The following is a 14,072-nucleotide window of genomic DNA, read 5'->3' as shown; positions in this document are numbered from 1 at the left end:
AAATAGAGATAACTAAAATGAAACATAGCAATAAAAATCACCCTATCTCATTTTGTGCTTTCCTAATACTAAGAGCACCATTTTCATTGAAAATGAAGATAAGCCTTATATATAACAATACATATTCACTGTGTCTGAAAATTGTTTTCTGAAGCCAACATCCCTAAAAAATCATAATGACACTGTATTGATAAAAAAATCGCATATATCTTAGTCTTGGTTATTTTAGTTCACATAAATATTGTTTCTTTATTAATGAAAATCAACAAATTCAACTGCATTTCAATTCAAATAATCATATAATAATTACAAGTAATTATTTAATTATATTATTGGAGATTACTTTAATTTTATCAATTCAAATATGAATTTTGGCCTCAGTTAATTTAACTAATTTAATTCAAAGTATATGTTGACTGTAGTTAATTAAATTAATATAGTCACATGTTTTCATCTCTGAAGAATAAAATAAGTAGTTATTTTTGAATGGAAGTAATTGATTATATAATAACTCCAGATGGTTAAAATAATTATTAGAAATTGATATTTTCATTAATTCTAATTATGTATTTTAAAATAAACTAAAATAACTACCTCAATTTAAAGTGGTCTGAATTAATTTAATCTCAATATATAATCTTAATTGTTTGTGAGTCATTTTGTATAATTGCAACAATATTGTTTAAATTTACAACACAAACTACTATAAAGTGTGGTAAATGTTGTAGAAAAGTATGAAGTTATATTTTTCTGTCCCAGAACCTACTAAAATACAATCTACAACAAATCCTAAGCAACATCAATCAACGATAGATAATCAAAATCTGCAATAGATAATGATATCATCTATACCTTATGACAATACTTTTTTCCCTTCACATTTGTCCTCTGACTAGAATTGATACAAGTCTTGGATTTGGATTTTTCTTTATTAAATTTTTCTATTCTTATATCATTAGTTACATTTTTTTTCTTTATTAAATTTATTTTTGTTATCATTAACAGACTATTCTTAATGGATTTGGATAAGTCTTGGATTGATTTGCCTCGAAATACACAACAATACATGGATGGATTGAATAAATTTTTGGACTTTGCATTTGCTAATAAGAGCGTGGAGGGTAAGATAATTTGTCCATGTCCGAAATGCAATCTTAACAAATGGCAAACTCGAGGAGCAACATATGAACACTTTACACGTTTAATACACATTGGTGATAATGATGATGACGAACCATACATTCAGGCTGCAGAAGCTCAAATGGTTTATTATGTAGTGGATGAATCAGATAAAAATTGGAGCATTCCTGTGCATCTAAAGCCACGAGACTTATATGACATTGGTGGAGATAATGATGTCACTTTCCATGAATGTGAACCATTTGAACAACAAAATTTGGAAACTTTATTTCCAGATGGAGAAGGGAATATACCATTAACAAGGTCATAGAGAAATTGAACAATTCTATATTAGTTTTTGTTTAAATTATCATCCATATTACTTATACATGCATTATATTAGATAATCATAATTTAATGAATGTGAATTGACTTGTATTAATGTTATTGTTTATAGAATTCTTGATGATGAAGAAAATATGCATGAAGAAGACTAATGACCAAGTTTCAATCCCTACCCAAAATAGAAGTGGCCAACCATCATCTACAATGTGTCCACCTGTGCCTCATCCATCTTGCCCAAGTAAGTTGACTAAGTTTCACCACGGGTTTCACCTACAATAAGAATTGAAAAATTTCACCTACTCATACTCCAGGGCCTAGTAATCCACCTCAACTTTCGTTTCCGCCACAGTCCAGCATAACACCTCAATTTGCATCTCAATTCGGTATGATGATTATATTTCTATGTTAAAAAGTATCTTGCTTTTTCTTGTGTATTAATCTAATTATTATGCAGCAGGTCACATGAATTCTCATCCTATAGAGAATAATAATGAGCAACCTCCTCCCCCACCTCACATGAATTCAATGCTTTCAACATCTAAATCTAGTAAGATGTCTCATTTGCATATCATTTTGGTACTTTTAAATTTCATGTATTATCTATGTATTTAGTGACTTGAGTTAATTTGTAGAATGTTTGAAGAAGAGGTTGTTCTCCACTAGCAAGACCAATTCTGCACATGAATTTGAATTTGAATTTAACAATCAACTCAGAAATGAGTTTGTGCATGATTCTACATCTAAATCAACACCAAGGTTACAATCTGATAGTGAAGGGGAAGAAAATGTGGATATTGAGATGCAAAGTAATCAATCAAAGCATGTATCACGTAAAAGGTCATGGCTTGTTGATGTCATTGGTAAGATTGTTAATTTATTGATTTTTATGTGTAATTGTCCAAGCCATATAGTATTTGTGTTTTATGTTTATCTTAAACCAACAATATATTTCATATGTATTTTGACAGATGATGAAGGCACACAAGTTAGAAAACAATTAACATTGAATGATGTTTGGTTTTTATCTTCCAATGAAAGGATTCTTGTGAAATGGAATAGTGACAACCAACCAATTGATGATAGCGGAGCGTTGTTGAATAGATTTTTAGGTCGTGTTGCAAGAAATGTTAATGCCTTTCCAATCAGCTATCAAAGTTGGAGGAAGATTCCCAATGATTACAAAGAAGATATACTTAAGAAAACCATTCAAGTAATTGACCTATAATTTCTTTTATATGTATTGATTCTTGTTATATGTCAATTGTTGTTAAACTAGTTGTGTAATAATTTTGAAGGCTAAGTTTCTAGTGGAATCTGATGCTCATGTGACATATATATTCAAATCACTTAACATAAAATGGAGTGAGTATAGACAACAACTATGGCAACAAAGAGATGATGGAACACGCAATAGAGATGAAATTATTACAATGTGTCCAGAAGGAATGAATAGAGACCAATGGGCTTCTTTTGTTGACTACCGTTTAAATTCAAGGACTAAGGTAATAAAAACTATCTTTTCTATTCTTTTAAGTGTTACTTTACTTATTTTTAGTAATTTTCTACATATATGCTTAGGAAATTGCCCAAAAAAATAAGGATAATAGAAAGAAGCAAACAGTTCCTCACACAGGTGGATCGAAGAGCATTGCACGGAAGAAGAATGAGATGGTAACTTTATTCATCAATCATTTTAATTATATCATATATGATTCATGATTTTCTTAAGTTTTATAGGAGCAAGAGTTTGGTCGCAAAGTTAGTAGGGGAGAAGTTTGGATAGCAACACATAAACATGCTAATGGGGAATTTGTGAATGATGGAGCAAGAGAGATTGGAGTAAGTATAAGTTTTCTAAAGACAAATACTGAATCAAATTGAATGTTACCTTCATTGATAACATTTTGTATTATTTGTAGGAAAAAATTAAAGCATATGAGACAAATACATCTTCCCTTTCACAAGATATATCAATTGAAGATTCACTAGCTCATGTTCTAGGAAGTAAAGAACATTGTGGTCGTGTCCGAGGAATGGGATTGGGACCTTGCCCTTCTCGTGTGTTTGGATATACTAGGAATTTTCATTTTGGGAGATCCTCATCTTGTCCTTCTTATTCAGAATTGCAAAATCAGGTTATTGATTTGGATTGTCATGTGTAGCAATATGATGTTGTTTGCTTTGGATTGTCATGCCAAGGTTGTAAATGTTGTTATGTTGAATATTATTGGACACTGTTAATGTTGTTGTTGTGTTGCTTTGGATTGTTTTCTATAAGTAGGAGTAAGAAATGTAGTATATTTTTTGTTGATAGGTTGAGTGTTTTATAATGTTTATGTGTTTTTTACGATTTTAATAATAGATTGTGTTCTAATATAGGTCACTGCATTAAAGTCACAATTGGATGAACAAAATAAACGAAATGAAGAACGTGACAAAAGACTTGATGCAATCATGAACTTCTTTTCTCAAAATTATCAAGGTCAATTGCCTCCTGAGTTGACTATGTTCAATCCTGCACCGGTAATGTTTAAGATTGCATAACTTCTTTTATTTTTCAGAGTTTACATTTGTAATTATGATTCACATTTATATTGTAGGTTTCTGATCAAGGAAGTGTGCCAACTAATACAACAAGTTCTGGACATGAGGAAAATCATATGTGATAGTTGAAGAATATAATATAATGTGGAAGTTAATTGAATCATTTTATGTTTTGAGAACTATTGTAGTACTTCATGATAGTTTTTGCTGACTAATATTGTACTTGAATTTGAATTTGAATTCGTATATTTGTTATATATCTTTAGCACATTATTTGAAGTTAATTCGTACATTTAGCACATTATTCCCTGATATATCAATATGCTAGTAAATATATCTTTCGTCAGTTTGATCTAGTGATTCAGTTGCCCAGTGTTTTTAAACTTCGCATCCATAAAGTCACAATATGCTCATACACTTCACCTTGGTGCCCTCCCATATGCCATGAAGCATCTTGGACTCTCTGCTCCCGTTTATTCAACTGAGCCTGTCTACAGATTAGGCCTTCTCACTGTGTATGACCAGTACCTTTCAAGAAAGGTGAAATTACGCACTGGTTTGTTTGGTTTTGCTGTTGAGAAGAAGATTTTTTGTGCTTCTTGGTTTGTAGGATGTTGGATCTCTCATGTTCTTATATGTTCACTTGTCTTTTTAATCACTAGACAGAATTTGGAAAATGTGTGTTTCATAGCTGGATGGTTATATTAAAATATTTTGCTCTTTTGTAGCAAGTGTCGGAGTTCGATCTGTTCACACTGGATGATATTGATTCTGCTTTCCAGAGTGTAACGAGGCTAACATATTCTCAGAATCATCATCTGTCAGGTAGGTGTTTCAACTTTTGTTAGAATGTCATGCATTGAAGTGGTGGCATGTATTTTGTTTCTCTTCTTCCACCCCACCATTCTATTTGTATATAATATAGGTTAGTATCTGGACTATAATCCCATTCAAACCTTTATTTATTGCATGAAATTAAAGACCATTAGGAAATCCAAAGTTCCCTCCAAACTGGAACCCTTTGTCTTGGCAACAGGTCTCTTGAAGCTAAGGATATTTCTCACAAAGGAGTCAAAGATGAAAATCGCTTTGTTTTGGGCCAAGTTAAAAAGATATATTTGCCTCATGTTGAAATATTTAGTGGGGCTAAATGGCCAAAGTTTATGTCACGTAGTATAGCCTTTTAAAGGATCAATGGTCAATGCTAAAGGTGTTCACCTAATTTTTTATGTTTGTCATGCTATACAGTGAAAAAATATTTTTATGTGACTCATGGTTATTTGGCAAATAGAAGAGGCCTGAACGATAACAAGTTCACATGTTTCCAGTCTCTAGTCTCTACAATTATTTGCATGAGCAATGGAAGATTTTTGTTAACTAGAAAAATTTGATTTGAAAGTTTAGTTTATCTGTGAATACACCTTATTTTCAGAAGTTAATACTTTTTTTGTGGTAACACTTTACATATTTTCACCATGTGAAATATTTGTCCGTGCTGTAGAAGTTATGATATAAAAGTGTACATTAATTAGTGATGTGAAATTAAAGCATGCATTATCAATTCATAAAAATAAAGCTTTTGGTGTGAGACAAAAAGTTGTCCACACTTGAAAGAAATCTGTAGTCTCCCAAACCTTGCATATAACCTTCTCGACCAGTATTGTTTAATATTTTTTACAGTTCCTCTCTGATTCTGATATACCTTTTATACCTTTAGAGAGCAACAAGGAATCTTCTCATCAATATTTTTTTTTTCTAGGCATTTGAATGGAACTGCTCTTGGTTCTTTTGTGCGACCTGCTGTTCTAATACCTGATGCTTACAATGCTTTGAACAATCAGCCTTACAGACGGCAAAAGGACAAAGAATTTGGAGGTAACCATCTTTTTAATCCTGTAACTTCTGCAATGTGACTGAGCTAAGCAGGGTTTTTCCATTTATTTTGTTTTTGCAATAGCCATTAAGAGTAAGCTGTAATATTTTATGTCTGGTACATTCACTTATGAGGCAAGCATGTACTTTTAATCTTGACCAAGAAGTGAAAAACAAGAAGTGAAACCATTTATAATGTTTATGTGTTTTTTACGATTTTAATAATAGATTGTGTTCTAATATAGGTCACTGCATTAAAGTCACAATTGGATAAACAAAATAAACGAAATGAAGAACGTGACAAAAGACTTGATGCAATCATGAACTTCTTTTCTCAAAATTATCAAGGTCAATTGCCTCCTGAGTTGACTATGTTTAATCCTGCACCGGTAATTTTTAAGACTGCATAACTTCTTTTATTTTTCAGAGTTTATATTTGTAATTATGATTCATATTTATATTGTAGGTTTCTGATCAAGGAAGTGTGCCAACTAATACAACAAGTTCTGGACATGACGAAAATCATATGTGATAGTTGAAGAATATAATATAATGTGGAAGTTAATTGAATCATTTAATGTTTTGAGAACCATTACAATACTTCATGATAGTTTTTGCTGACTAATATTGTACTTGAATTTGAATTTGAATTCGTATATTTGTTGTACTTTGATATACATTTAGTCATTTATAAATAATTTGTCAATTTGATGAGTTTATATCTATTTAGGTATAATTTCATTAAATATAGATTAAAATAATAGAATAAATGTAAATAATTGTGATTGAAAAAATATATATGAATATATAAATGATAAATGATTAAAAAAATATAATAATAATAATTTAAAAATCTATGGTACTTTACGGAGGTTTTGAAACCTATAGTATGTTACGGAGGTTTTGAAAACCCAGGGTATTTTATGGGGGTTCTGAAACCTATGTTATTTTATGGAGGTTCTAAAACCCATAGTATTTTATGGAGGTTTCAAAATCCATGATATTTTATGAAGGTTTCAAAATTCATGGTAATTAACCGGGGTTTTAAACCCACAAAACTTAACTAAGGTTTTGAAACCTATGTTAAATACAAGAGGATAAAAAACCTCCGTTATTGATTGGTGCTTCCTGGGGTTCATAAAAACCCCTACTAACACATTCTCCAGGGATGGTTTAGCGGGGGAAATCGAAACCCCGGGTAAAGAACTTAGTAGAGGTTTTAACCCTGGGTAATGTAAAAATAAACCTCCGTTAAAAATATTTTTTCTTGTAGTGAATAGATTAGATTTTATATTTATATTTATGTTTTATTATATTCATATATATATATATATATATATATATATATATATTTATAAATCTTTGTACAGATGTGATAAAAGATTTAAGAAAAAAAAAGTTTAATGTTTTATAAGTTATTTTATAATGATTTTTTTATTTTTTAGACTTCTTATTATTATTATTATTATAATAATAATAATAATAATAAATATGTATATAGCATTTATTATGTAGCGCATAGAATTGATATTCTAATATATAAAATCGAGTTTATGCATCACAAAATAGATTTTATATTTATATTTATGTTTTTTTATATTCACATATATTTGTTTATAAAACTTTGTACATGATAAAAGATTTAAGAAAAAAAATATAATGTTTTACAAGTTATTTTATAATGATTTATTTATTTATTTATTCTAATTTTTAGACATTTTATAATAATAATAATAATAATAATAATAATAATAAAATATGTATATAACATTATTTATGTTGTGCATAGAATTGATATTATAATATATAAAATCGAGTTTATGCATCACAAAATACATTTTATATTTATATTTATGTTTTATTATATTCACATATATTTGTTTATAAATCTTTGTACAAATGTCATAAAAGATTTAAGAAAAAAAAATATAATATTTTACAAGTTATTTTATAATGATTTATTTATTTATTTATTCTAATTTTTAGACATTTTATAATAATAATAATAATAATAATAATAAAATATATATATAACATTATTTATGTTGTGCATAGAATTGATATTATAATATATAAAATCGAGTTTATGCATCACAAAATACATTTTATATTTATATTTATGTTTTATTATATTCACATATATTTGTTTATAAATCTTTGTACAAATGTCATAAAAGATTTAAGAAAAAAAATATAATATTTTACAAGTTATTTTATAATATTTTTTTTTTATTTTTTTTTTCTAATTTTTAGACTTCTTGAGTTTTTATTGTCAAAATAAATAACATCTAATTGTGAGTATGAGTCTTACTTACTTTAAGTATACAAGTATATTCATTGTATTAATTTATTGATGTTGTACTCTCTATGTTCTATAATTCTTTAAACAAAAATAAGAAAACTAATAATACATGTCATATATCACAGATAACAGAAACTATAATATTAATCCCAAAATCTTAGTATCTAAATTGTATCCAACCTAAAAAAAGTTAAATGTCTCATAAAATTTCAGGATCCATACTAAATATATTAAGAACTAATTTTAATAATTGTTATAGACGAATACATGTCCTCAGACCAATTCCAATACGGTCTCTAGCCCGAAATCCATTTGCAGAAAAAAAAAATTGTTTCCACCCATAATTGAGATAGAATTGTCTCACATATATTTATAATTATACATAACTAAATTATTTAAACAAATTGTTGATTTCAATATAATAACAAAAATAAATATTTTAAAAATATTAAAAACTAAGAAAAAAATAAACAACGACCCCGTATTATTATTATTATTATTATTAGTATTATTATTATTATTAGTATTATTTATATATACATTTGTTTCTATTTAAAAAAATTACATCAATTTTGTGTTTTATTTATTTTTGTATGGGACCATATTACATAATATATCTACATTTAGAAATTTTAACATCAATCTTATGTTGTATTTATTTGATACGGGACCATATTACACAATATGCCTACATTTTACTCTAACAATGACCCTAACATATGCATCTCATCTTAATGTAATATACATATGTTTGTATCTGCATGTGTTTCTGTTACTATATTTAAAAGTGTTAACATCAATTTTATGTTATATTTATTTTGTACGAGACAATATTATATAATAAGCACACATCTTACTTTAGCAACAACCTCTGCAGTATTTCATTTTAATCTAATATACATGTGTTTATATCTACATGTCTTTCTATTTAAAAATTTTAACATCAACTTCATGTTGTATTTATTTTATGCCGGACCATATTATACAATATGTTTGCATATTACTTTAACAATGACACATTGATACACATTTTATTTTAATATAGTATATATGTATTTATATCTACATGTGGTTTTATTGAAAATTTTTAACATCAATTTCATGTTGTATTATTTTATACGGGACAATATTATATAATATGTCTACATTTTATTTTAACAACAACGTCCCGTGAATACACATATTATTTTAATATAATATACATGTGTTAATATCTACATGTATTTCTATTTAAAATTGTAACATCAATTTCATATTATGTATATTTTGTACGGGACCATATGACACAATATGCCTACATTTTACTTTAGCAATAACCTATGCATATGCATTTCATTTTAATGTAATGTACATGTGTTTCTATTTAAAAATGTTAACATCAATGTCATGTTATATTTATTTGTGTGGGACCATCTTACATAATATGATTACATGTTCATACACACGTATTTCAATTTAATATAACATTCAAGTGTTTATATGTACATGTGTTTCTATTTAAAATTTTGAACATCAATTTCATGTTGTATTTGATTTATACGGGACCATATTACATAATATGTCTACATTTTACTTTAAAGATGACTCATGAATATGCATTTTATTTTAGTATAATATACATGTTTTTATTTATATCTACATGTGTTTATATTTAAAATTGTTAACATCAAAATTTCATGTTGTATATATTTTATACGGGACTATATAACATCATATACCTACATTTTACTCTAATAACGATACATGCATATGTATTTCGTTTTAATATAGCATAAAAGTGTTTATATGTACACATGTTTCTATTCAAAATATTTAAATCAATTTTATATTCTATTTGATTTATACAGGACCATATTACATAATATACTTACATTTTATTCTAACAACGACATATACATATACATTTTAATTTAATTTAATAATAATATTATTGTTAATAACATTAATATTATTATTTTAAATTATTACAATTAATTAAATCAATAATATATCTAAATAATAAAATTAATAATTATATGTAATTAAATCAATAATAATAATCATTCAAATAATTGATTTATATAATAACAACAAAATTTTTATTTTAAAAATTACATAACATAAAACGAAAAAACACGACTCGTGCGTATGCACGGGTCTCCTACTAGTTTTAAAGTAAACTAGTATGAGACCCGTGCGTACGAACATGCCTTTTTTTGTCTTTGTGTTATTGTTGTTGTATGTATTTTTTGTCTTTGTGTTATTGTTGTTGTAGGTATTTTGTTTAATTATTATATATTATATTACTTAAAATGTAAATTAAATTATTTTTATTATTGGTATAATTAATGTGATGATGAAAATACGTTAAAAATTAAAAAAAAAAGTCGCAAGGAGAAATTTAGAAAGGTGAAAATAGATTCATATTTCATATAGTATCAGATTAAGCATTTATTTTTCTGTTTTCTGACATAATCTATGCAATTATTACACAATTATGCAATTTATTTTTACATAATCTTTGCTTGTCTGTGTTCACGCTAACCCTCTTACAGACTGAAATAACTTTTTTTGTTAATGTCATCTAATTTCACATAACCCACTTAAAAAAAACGTTTTGTGTTACCAAAAAAAGAAGCAGAAGTGAAATATGTCTAAAATATTTAAATGATTACTTTCTTGAAAAAATATGGGGGTTGTGGTTTTGGCGGCAACGTATGATAATAATGACGTTCATGGTGTCTTTTCGTTATCTTTGCACATTGTTTCATACTGTGTGTTAAAGATTTGGCTTTCTCGTTTCCTATAGTTGGAGTTAAATAGTTTTGTTGTTTCATTCTCCATATATACGTTGCTGAATTAGGAAAAAATGTTCCCTACAAAGTGTGATCTTCATCTGCTTACATGGAGGAGAAAATGTCAAGTGCAAAATGATTTAGTTTTAACAACTTCTTTCAGAGCTCAATAATGTTCATAGATCCTAGGCAGGTTTGTATATATAGTTTCGTTCTTTGATTTTCTTCTTTTCTGCAACAATTTCTTGCAGAGTTCAATCATGATCATGTATTCGTTCATGGAGATTTTCTTTATTTGGCTTTCGAAAATCATTTTTGTTATAAAGATTTTTTTTGTTTAGATTCAAGCTTAAAACCTTGGGTAATTTGTTTTTCAGGAGTTTTTAGTGTTTGAGGAAGGTTTCTTTTTGGAATGAGGTCAAATGTTGCTCATGGGCACAAATTATTTCTCAAATCCGAGGGGAAATGTTTTAAATATTGAATTCGAGGAAAGTCTTATGGCTGAGAGGAAGTTTATCAGTGGTAAAGAGATTTTAGCTTTTTATGATATAGATGATGTTGCATATGTCTGTACTTTGTACTACGGTGATCAATATGTTTCAAAGTGAAGTTCGATACATCGAAGGTATCAATTTTTATACTTACTTATTATTGTCATCTTGTTTACGTATATCTAATGTTAGTAATATTGGTTTTGGTTTTCATGTTTGTGACCAACCATATGTACTTTTGCCAGGGGAGTTTCAAATATTTTGTGAACATGATCTTAAACTTGACTCGAAGGTAGAATTGTATGATTCAATATACAAAAAGTTAGAGTTATTTGTGGACATAAATGTAGATGACTATCTTGTTTTGTTTAGTTTCACAGACTTCTTGAAGTATTACGATTTGAACATCAATGTTTACCTACATTTAAATTATATAGGAAACAAGGTATTTCTTCATAAGATTTTTTTGGCTGAAGGAACAAAAATAGTGTATGAGAGGGTTTTAGTTGATCTCTTAAACAATGATGGTAATACTTCCATTGCCAATGATGGTGATGTTGTTTTTGAGAATTCTGGTGCGGTTATTGGTGATGGCCTTCATAATGGTCAAGATAACCTGACGAGGAAGTTAATTGAATATGATGTTCAAGCTTCATGTTTGGTATGTTTTTTTTTATAATGTTTAATTTGTCCTTGGTATTTTATTTTGATTTTTTATCTAAATTAATTGGTTTGTGTTTGCAGTATCTACACTCTAATTTTGCTATACAGTTTTTGGTTAAGGGTAGGAAGAGGTATTTCATTACGAATAGAACTTGTAGGTGTTGGCTTTGCCGAATTCGGTGGACTTGAAGAACTTCTTATGAATGGTATATCACATGTGGTTGGAAAAGATTCTGCAAAGATAATTTGACGGTTGCTGGTGATATAATTAAATTTGTAATGGACAATAAGAAGAAAAATGTAATTCATGTACTTTAAGTGTAGATTTTAAAGTTCTAAGTAGTTTTTATGTACGTATCTTATGTCCGTTTGGAACAATTGCAACACATCGACAACATTCTAGTATGTATTTAACATACATACATACATATAATATATATATATATATATATATATATATATATATATATATATATATATAATTATTAATTACGCCAATATTATATGCAACAATATTGTTAATGTGGTTTATCCATAGTTCAATTTTTGTTGTTATTTTCTTTATTGAATTTCCTCTTTTGATGATGAATTATTGTGTAATTAATTATAAATGTTTATTCTGTTATCCACAATGATCTTATTCACTACTAATGATAATAATTATGAACTATAATGATTTTTTTTTTGCAAATTTTTCAATTACTTTCCTACTATTGTATAAAAGTAATTTTAAAAGTAATAGTTTGTACATTTTAAAAGTAATTTTTCAATACATATTGTATCAATATATATTTATAACAAAAAAGGTAGTATGAAGTTTTTAAAAGAGTAACGTATAATAATAAAATGTATAATATTACGTTTTACAAAAATAAATTAAAAATAGTATTTATAATCAAGATTTTATAATATTTTTAACTAGCGGATGGATGGCGTAGATAATGATTTGGACTGGTGATATGAATATCTAAATCATATGATTACGACAATCAGAGATGTTGGACATTTATCAAAGAATTGTTGGTGTCTACTTACTTAAAAATTGGAGATGTTTTTCTATTAGTTCTTTGCCTATAAATTACTTTAAAATATGTCACTTCAAAAGTTGTAATTAATTTTTGTTAACATGTACAATTATTATGTTTCTTATTATTAATTTGTATAGGTAGGGAACGATATCTAAGTATATAACATTTATTTTTGGATTATTTAATAACAACATTCAAAGTATATGTAACCAATTAGTTTATTTGGTTCTTGCCATTGTAATTTCTTATGCTGTTACACTTAAAAATAGAAATATAACGCTGTTACGTTAAAGATATTATGTTATATATTCACAACGAATATGTAAATATTATTACAAACCAATATATGACGTTATTATGTAATGGAGGTGCATAAATGAATTATCGTGGTGTAGTTAGTTAAAGTAAGGATGAGTTGGTCGATTGATTGGTTTTGTTTTAAATACAGTGTGGTATATGTTGACTAATGGTACAAAACAATGGTAAAGGTTGAAAGATTCTAAAGTACTTGATTCACGCGTTCATGTCATTCAACTTCCTAAGCTTGTAAGAACAATAGCAAAAATGGCACCAGAGAAGAAAGTATGAATCCTTCTTGGTAAGTATTATACCACTACTGTGATTTGCCTATGATTTTCGTGTAAATAAAATATTTGTAAATCTATGTGAAAATATACATGAATAAGATACTTACCTAGTATGTCGGTCGTTACTCGATTTAGCACATTAAATGTATGACAAATTGTTTCTGTGGTCTTTAATTTGTCATTGTATTCAGGATTTCTTAATCTGGTAGTTCACACTGTGGAGATTTATATCTCATTGCTGGACATTAACATTCTGATCTCCAACGTTTATCATGGGTATACTTGTCAAAGGTCATTCAACTGCTTCGATGCGTCTCCAAATAAAGTAAGTGACTCTCTTGCACTTA

At 27.5% G+C, this 14,072-nt stretch overlaps 1 protein-coding gene across 1 annotated transcript; it reads left to right on the top strand.

The window, feature by feature from the left end:
* Nucleotides 1-2,894: 2,894 nt before the first annotated feature.
* LOC114184621 (uncharacterized) lies at nt 2,895-6,496 on the top strand. Its single transcript, XM_085672843.1, has 6 exons — nt 2,895-2,966; nt 3,043-3,135; nt 3,202-3,303; nt 3,384-3,599; nt 3,844-3,987; nt 6,347-6,496. Exons 1-6 carry the CDS (start codon nt 2,895-2,897, stop codon nt 6,410-6,412), a joined length of 693 nt encoding a protein of 230 aa, XP_085528969.1. The 3' UTR covers nt 6,413-6,496.
* Nucleotides 6,497-14,072: the final 7,576 nt, after the last annotated feature.

The sequence above is a fragment of the Vigna unguiculata genome, chromosome 5, assembly GCF_037176805.1.
Source record: "Vigna unguiculata cultivar grain cowpea cultivar isolate G323 ecotype 2 chromosome 5, ASM3717680v1, whole genome shotgun sequence".
Taxonomy (NCBI): Eukaryota; Viridiplantae; Streptophyta; class Magnoliopsida; order Fabales; family Fabaceae; genus Vigna; species Vigna unguiculata.
This window is presented reverse-complemented; position numbering and strand designations above follow the sequence as displayed.

What these genes read in the sequence shown, in the direction of transcription:
- LOC114184621 (XM_085672843.1), top strand. Translation starts at nt 2,895, where the DNA reads ATGTGTCCAGAAGGAATGAATAGAGACCAATGGGCTTCTTTTGTTGAC. An exon ending in GTTTAAATTCAAGGACTAAG is followed by an intron (nt 2,967 to 3,042) that starts GTAATAAAAACT and finishes ATATATGCTTAG; the next exon opens with GAAATTGCCCAAAAAAATAA. An exon ending in CTATGTTCAATCCTGCACCG is followed by an intron (nt 3,988 to 6,346) that starts GTAATGTTTAAG and finishes TTTATATTGTAG; the next exon opens with GTTTCTGATCAAGGAAGTGT.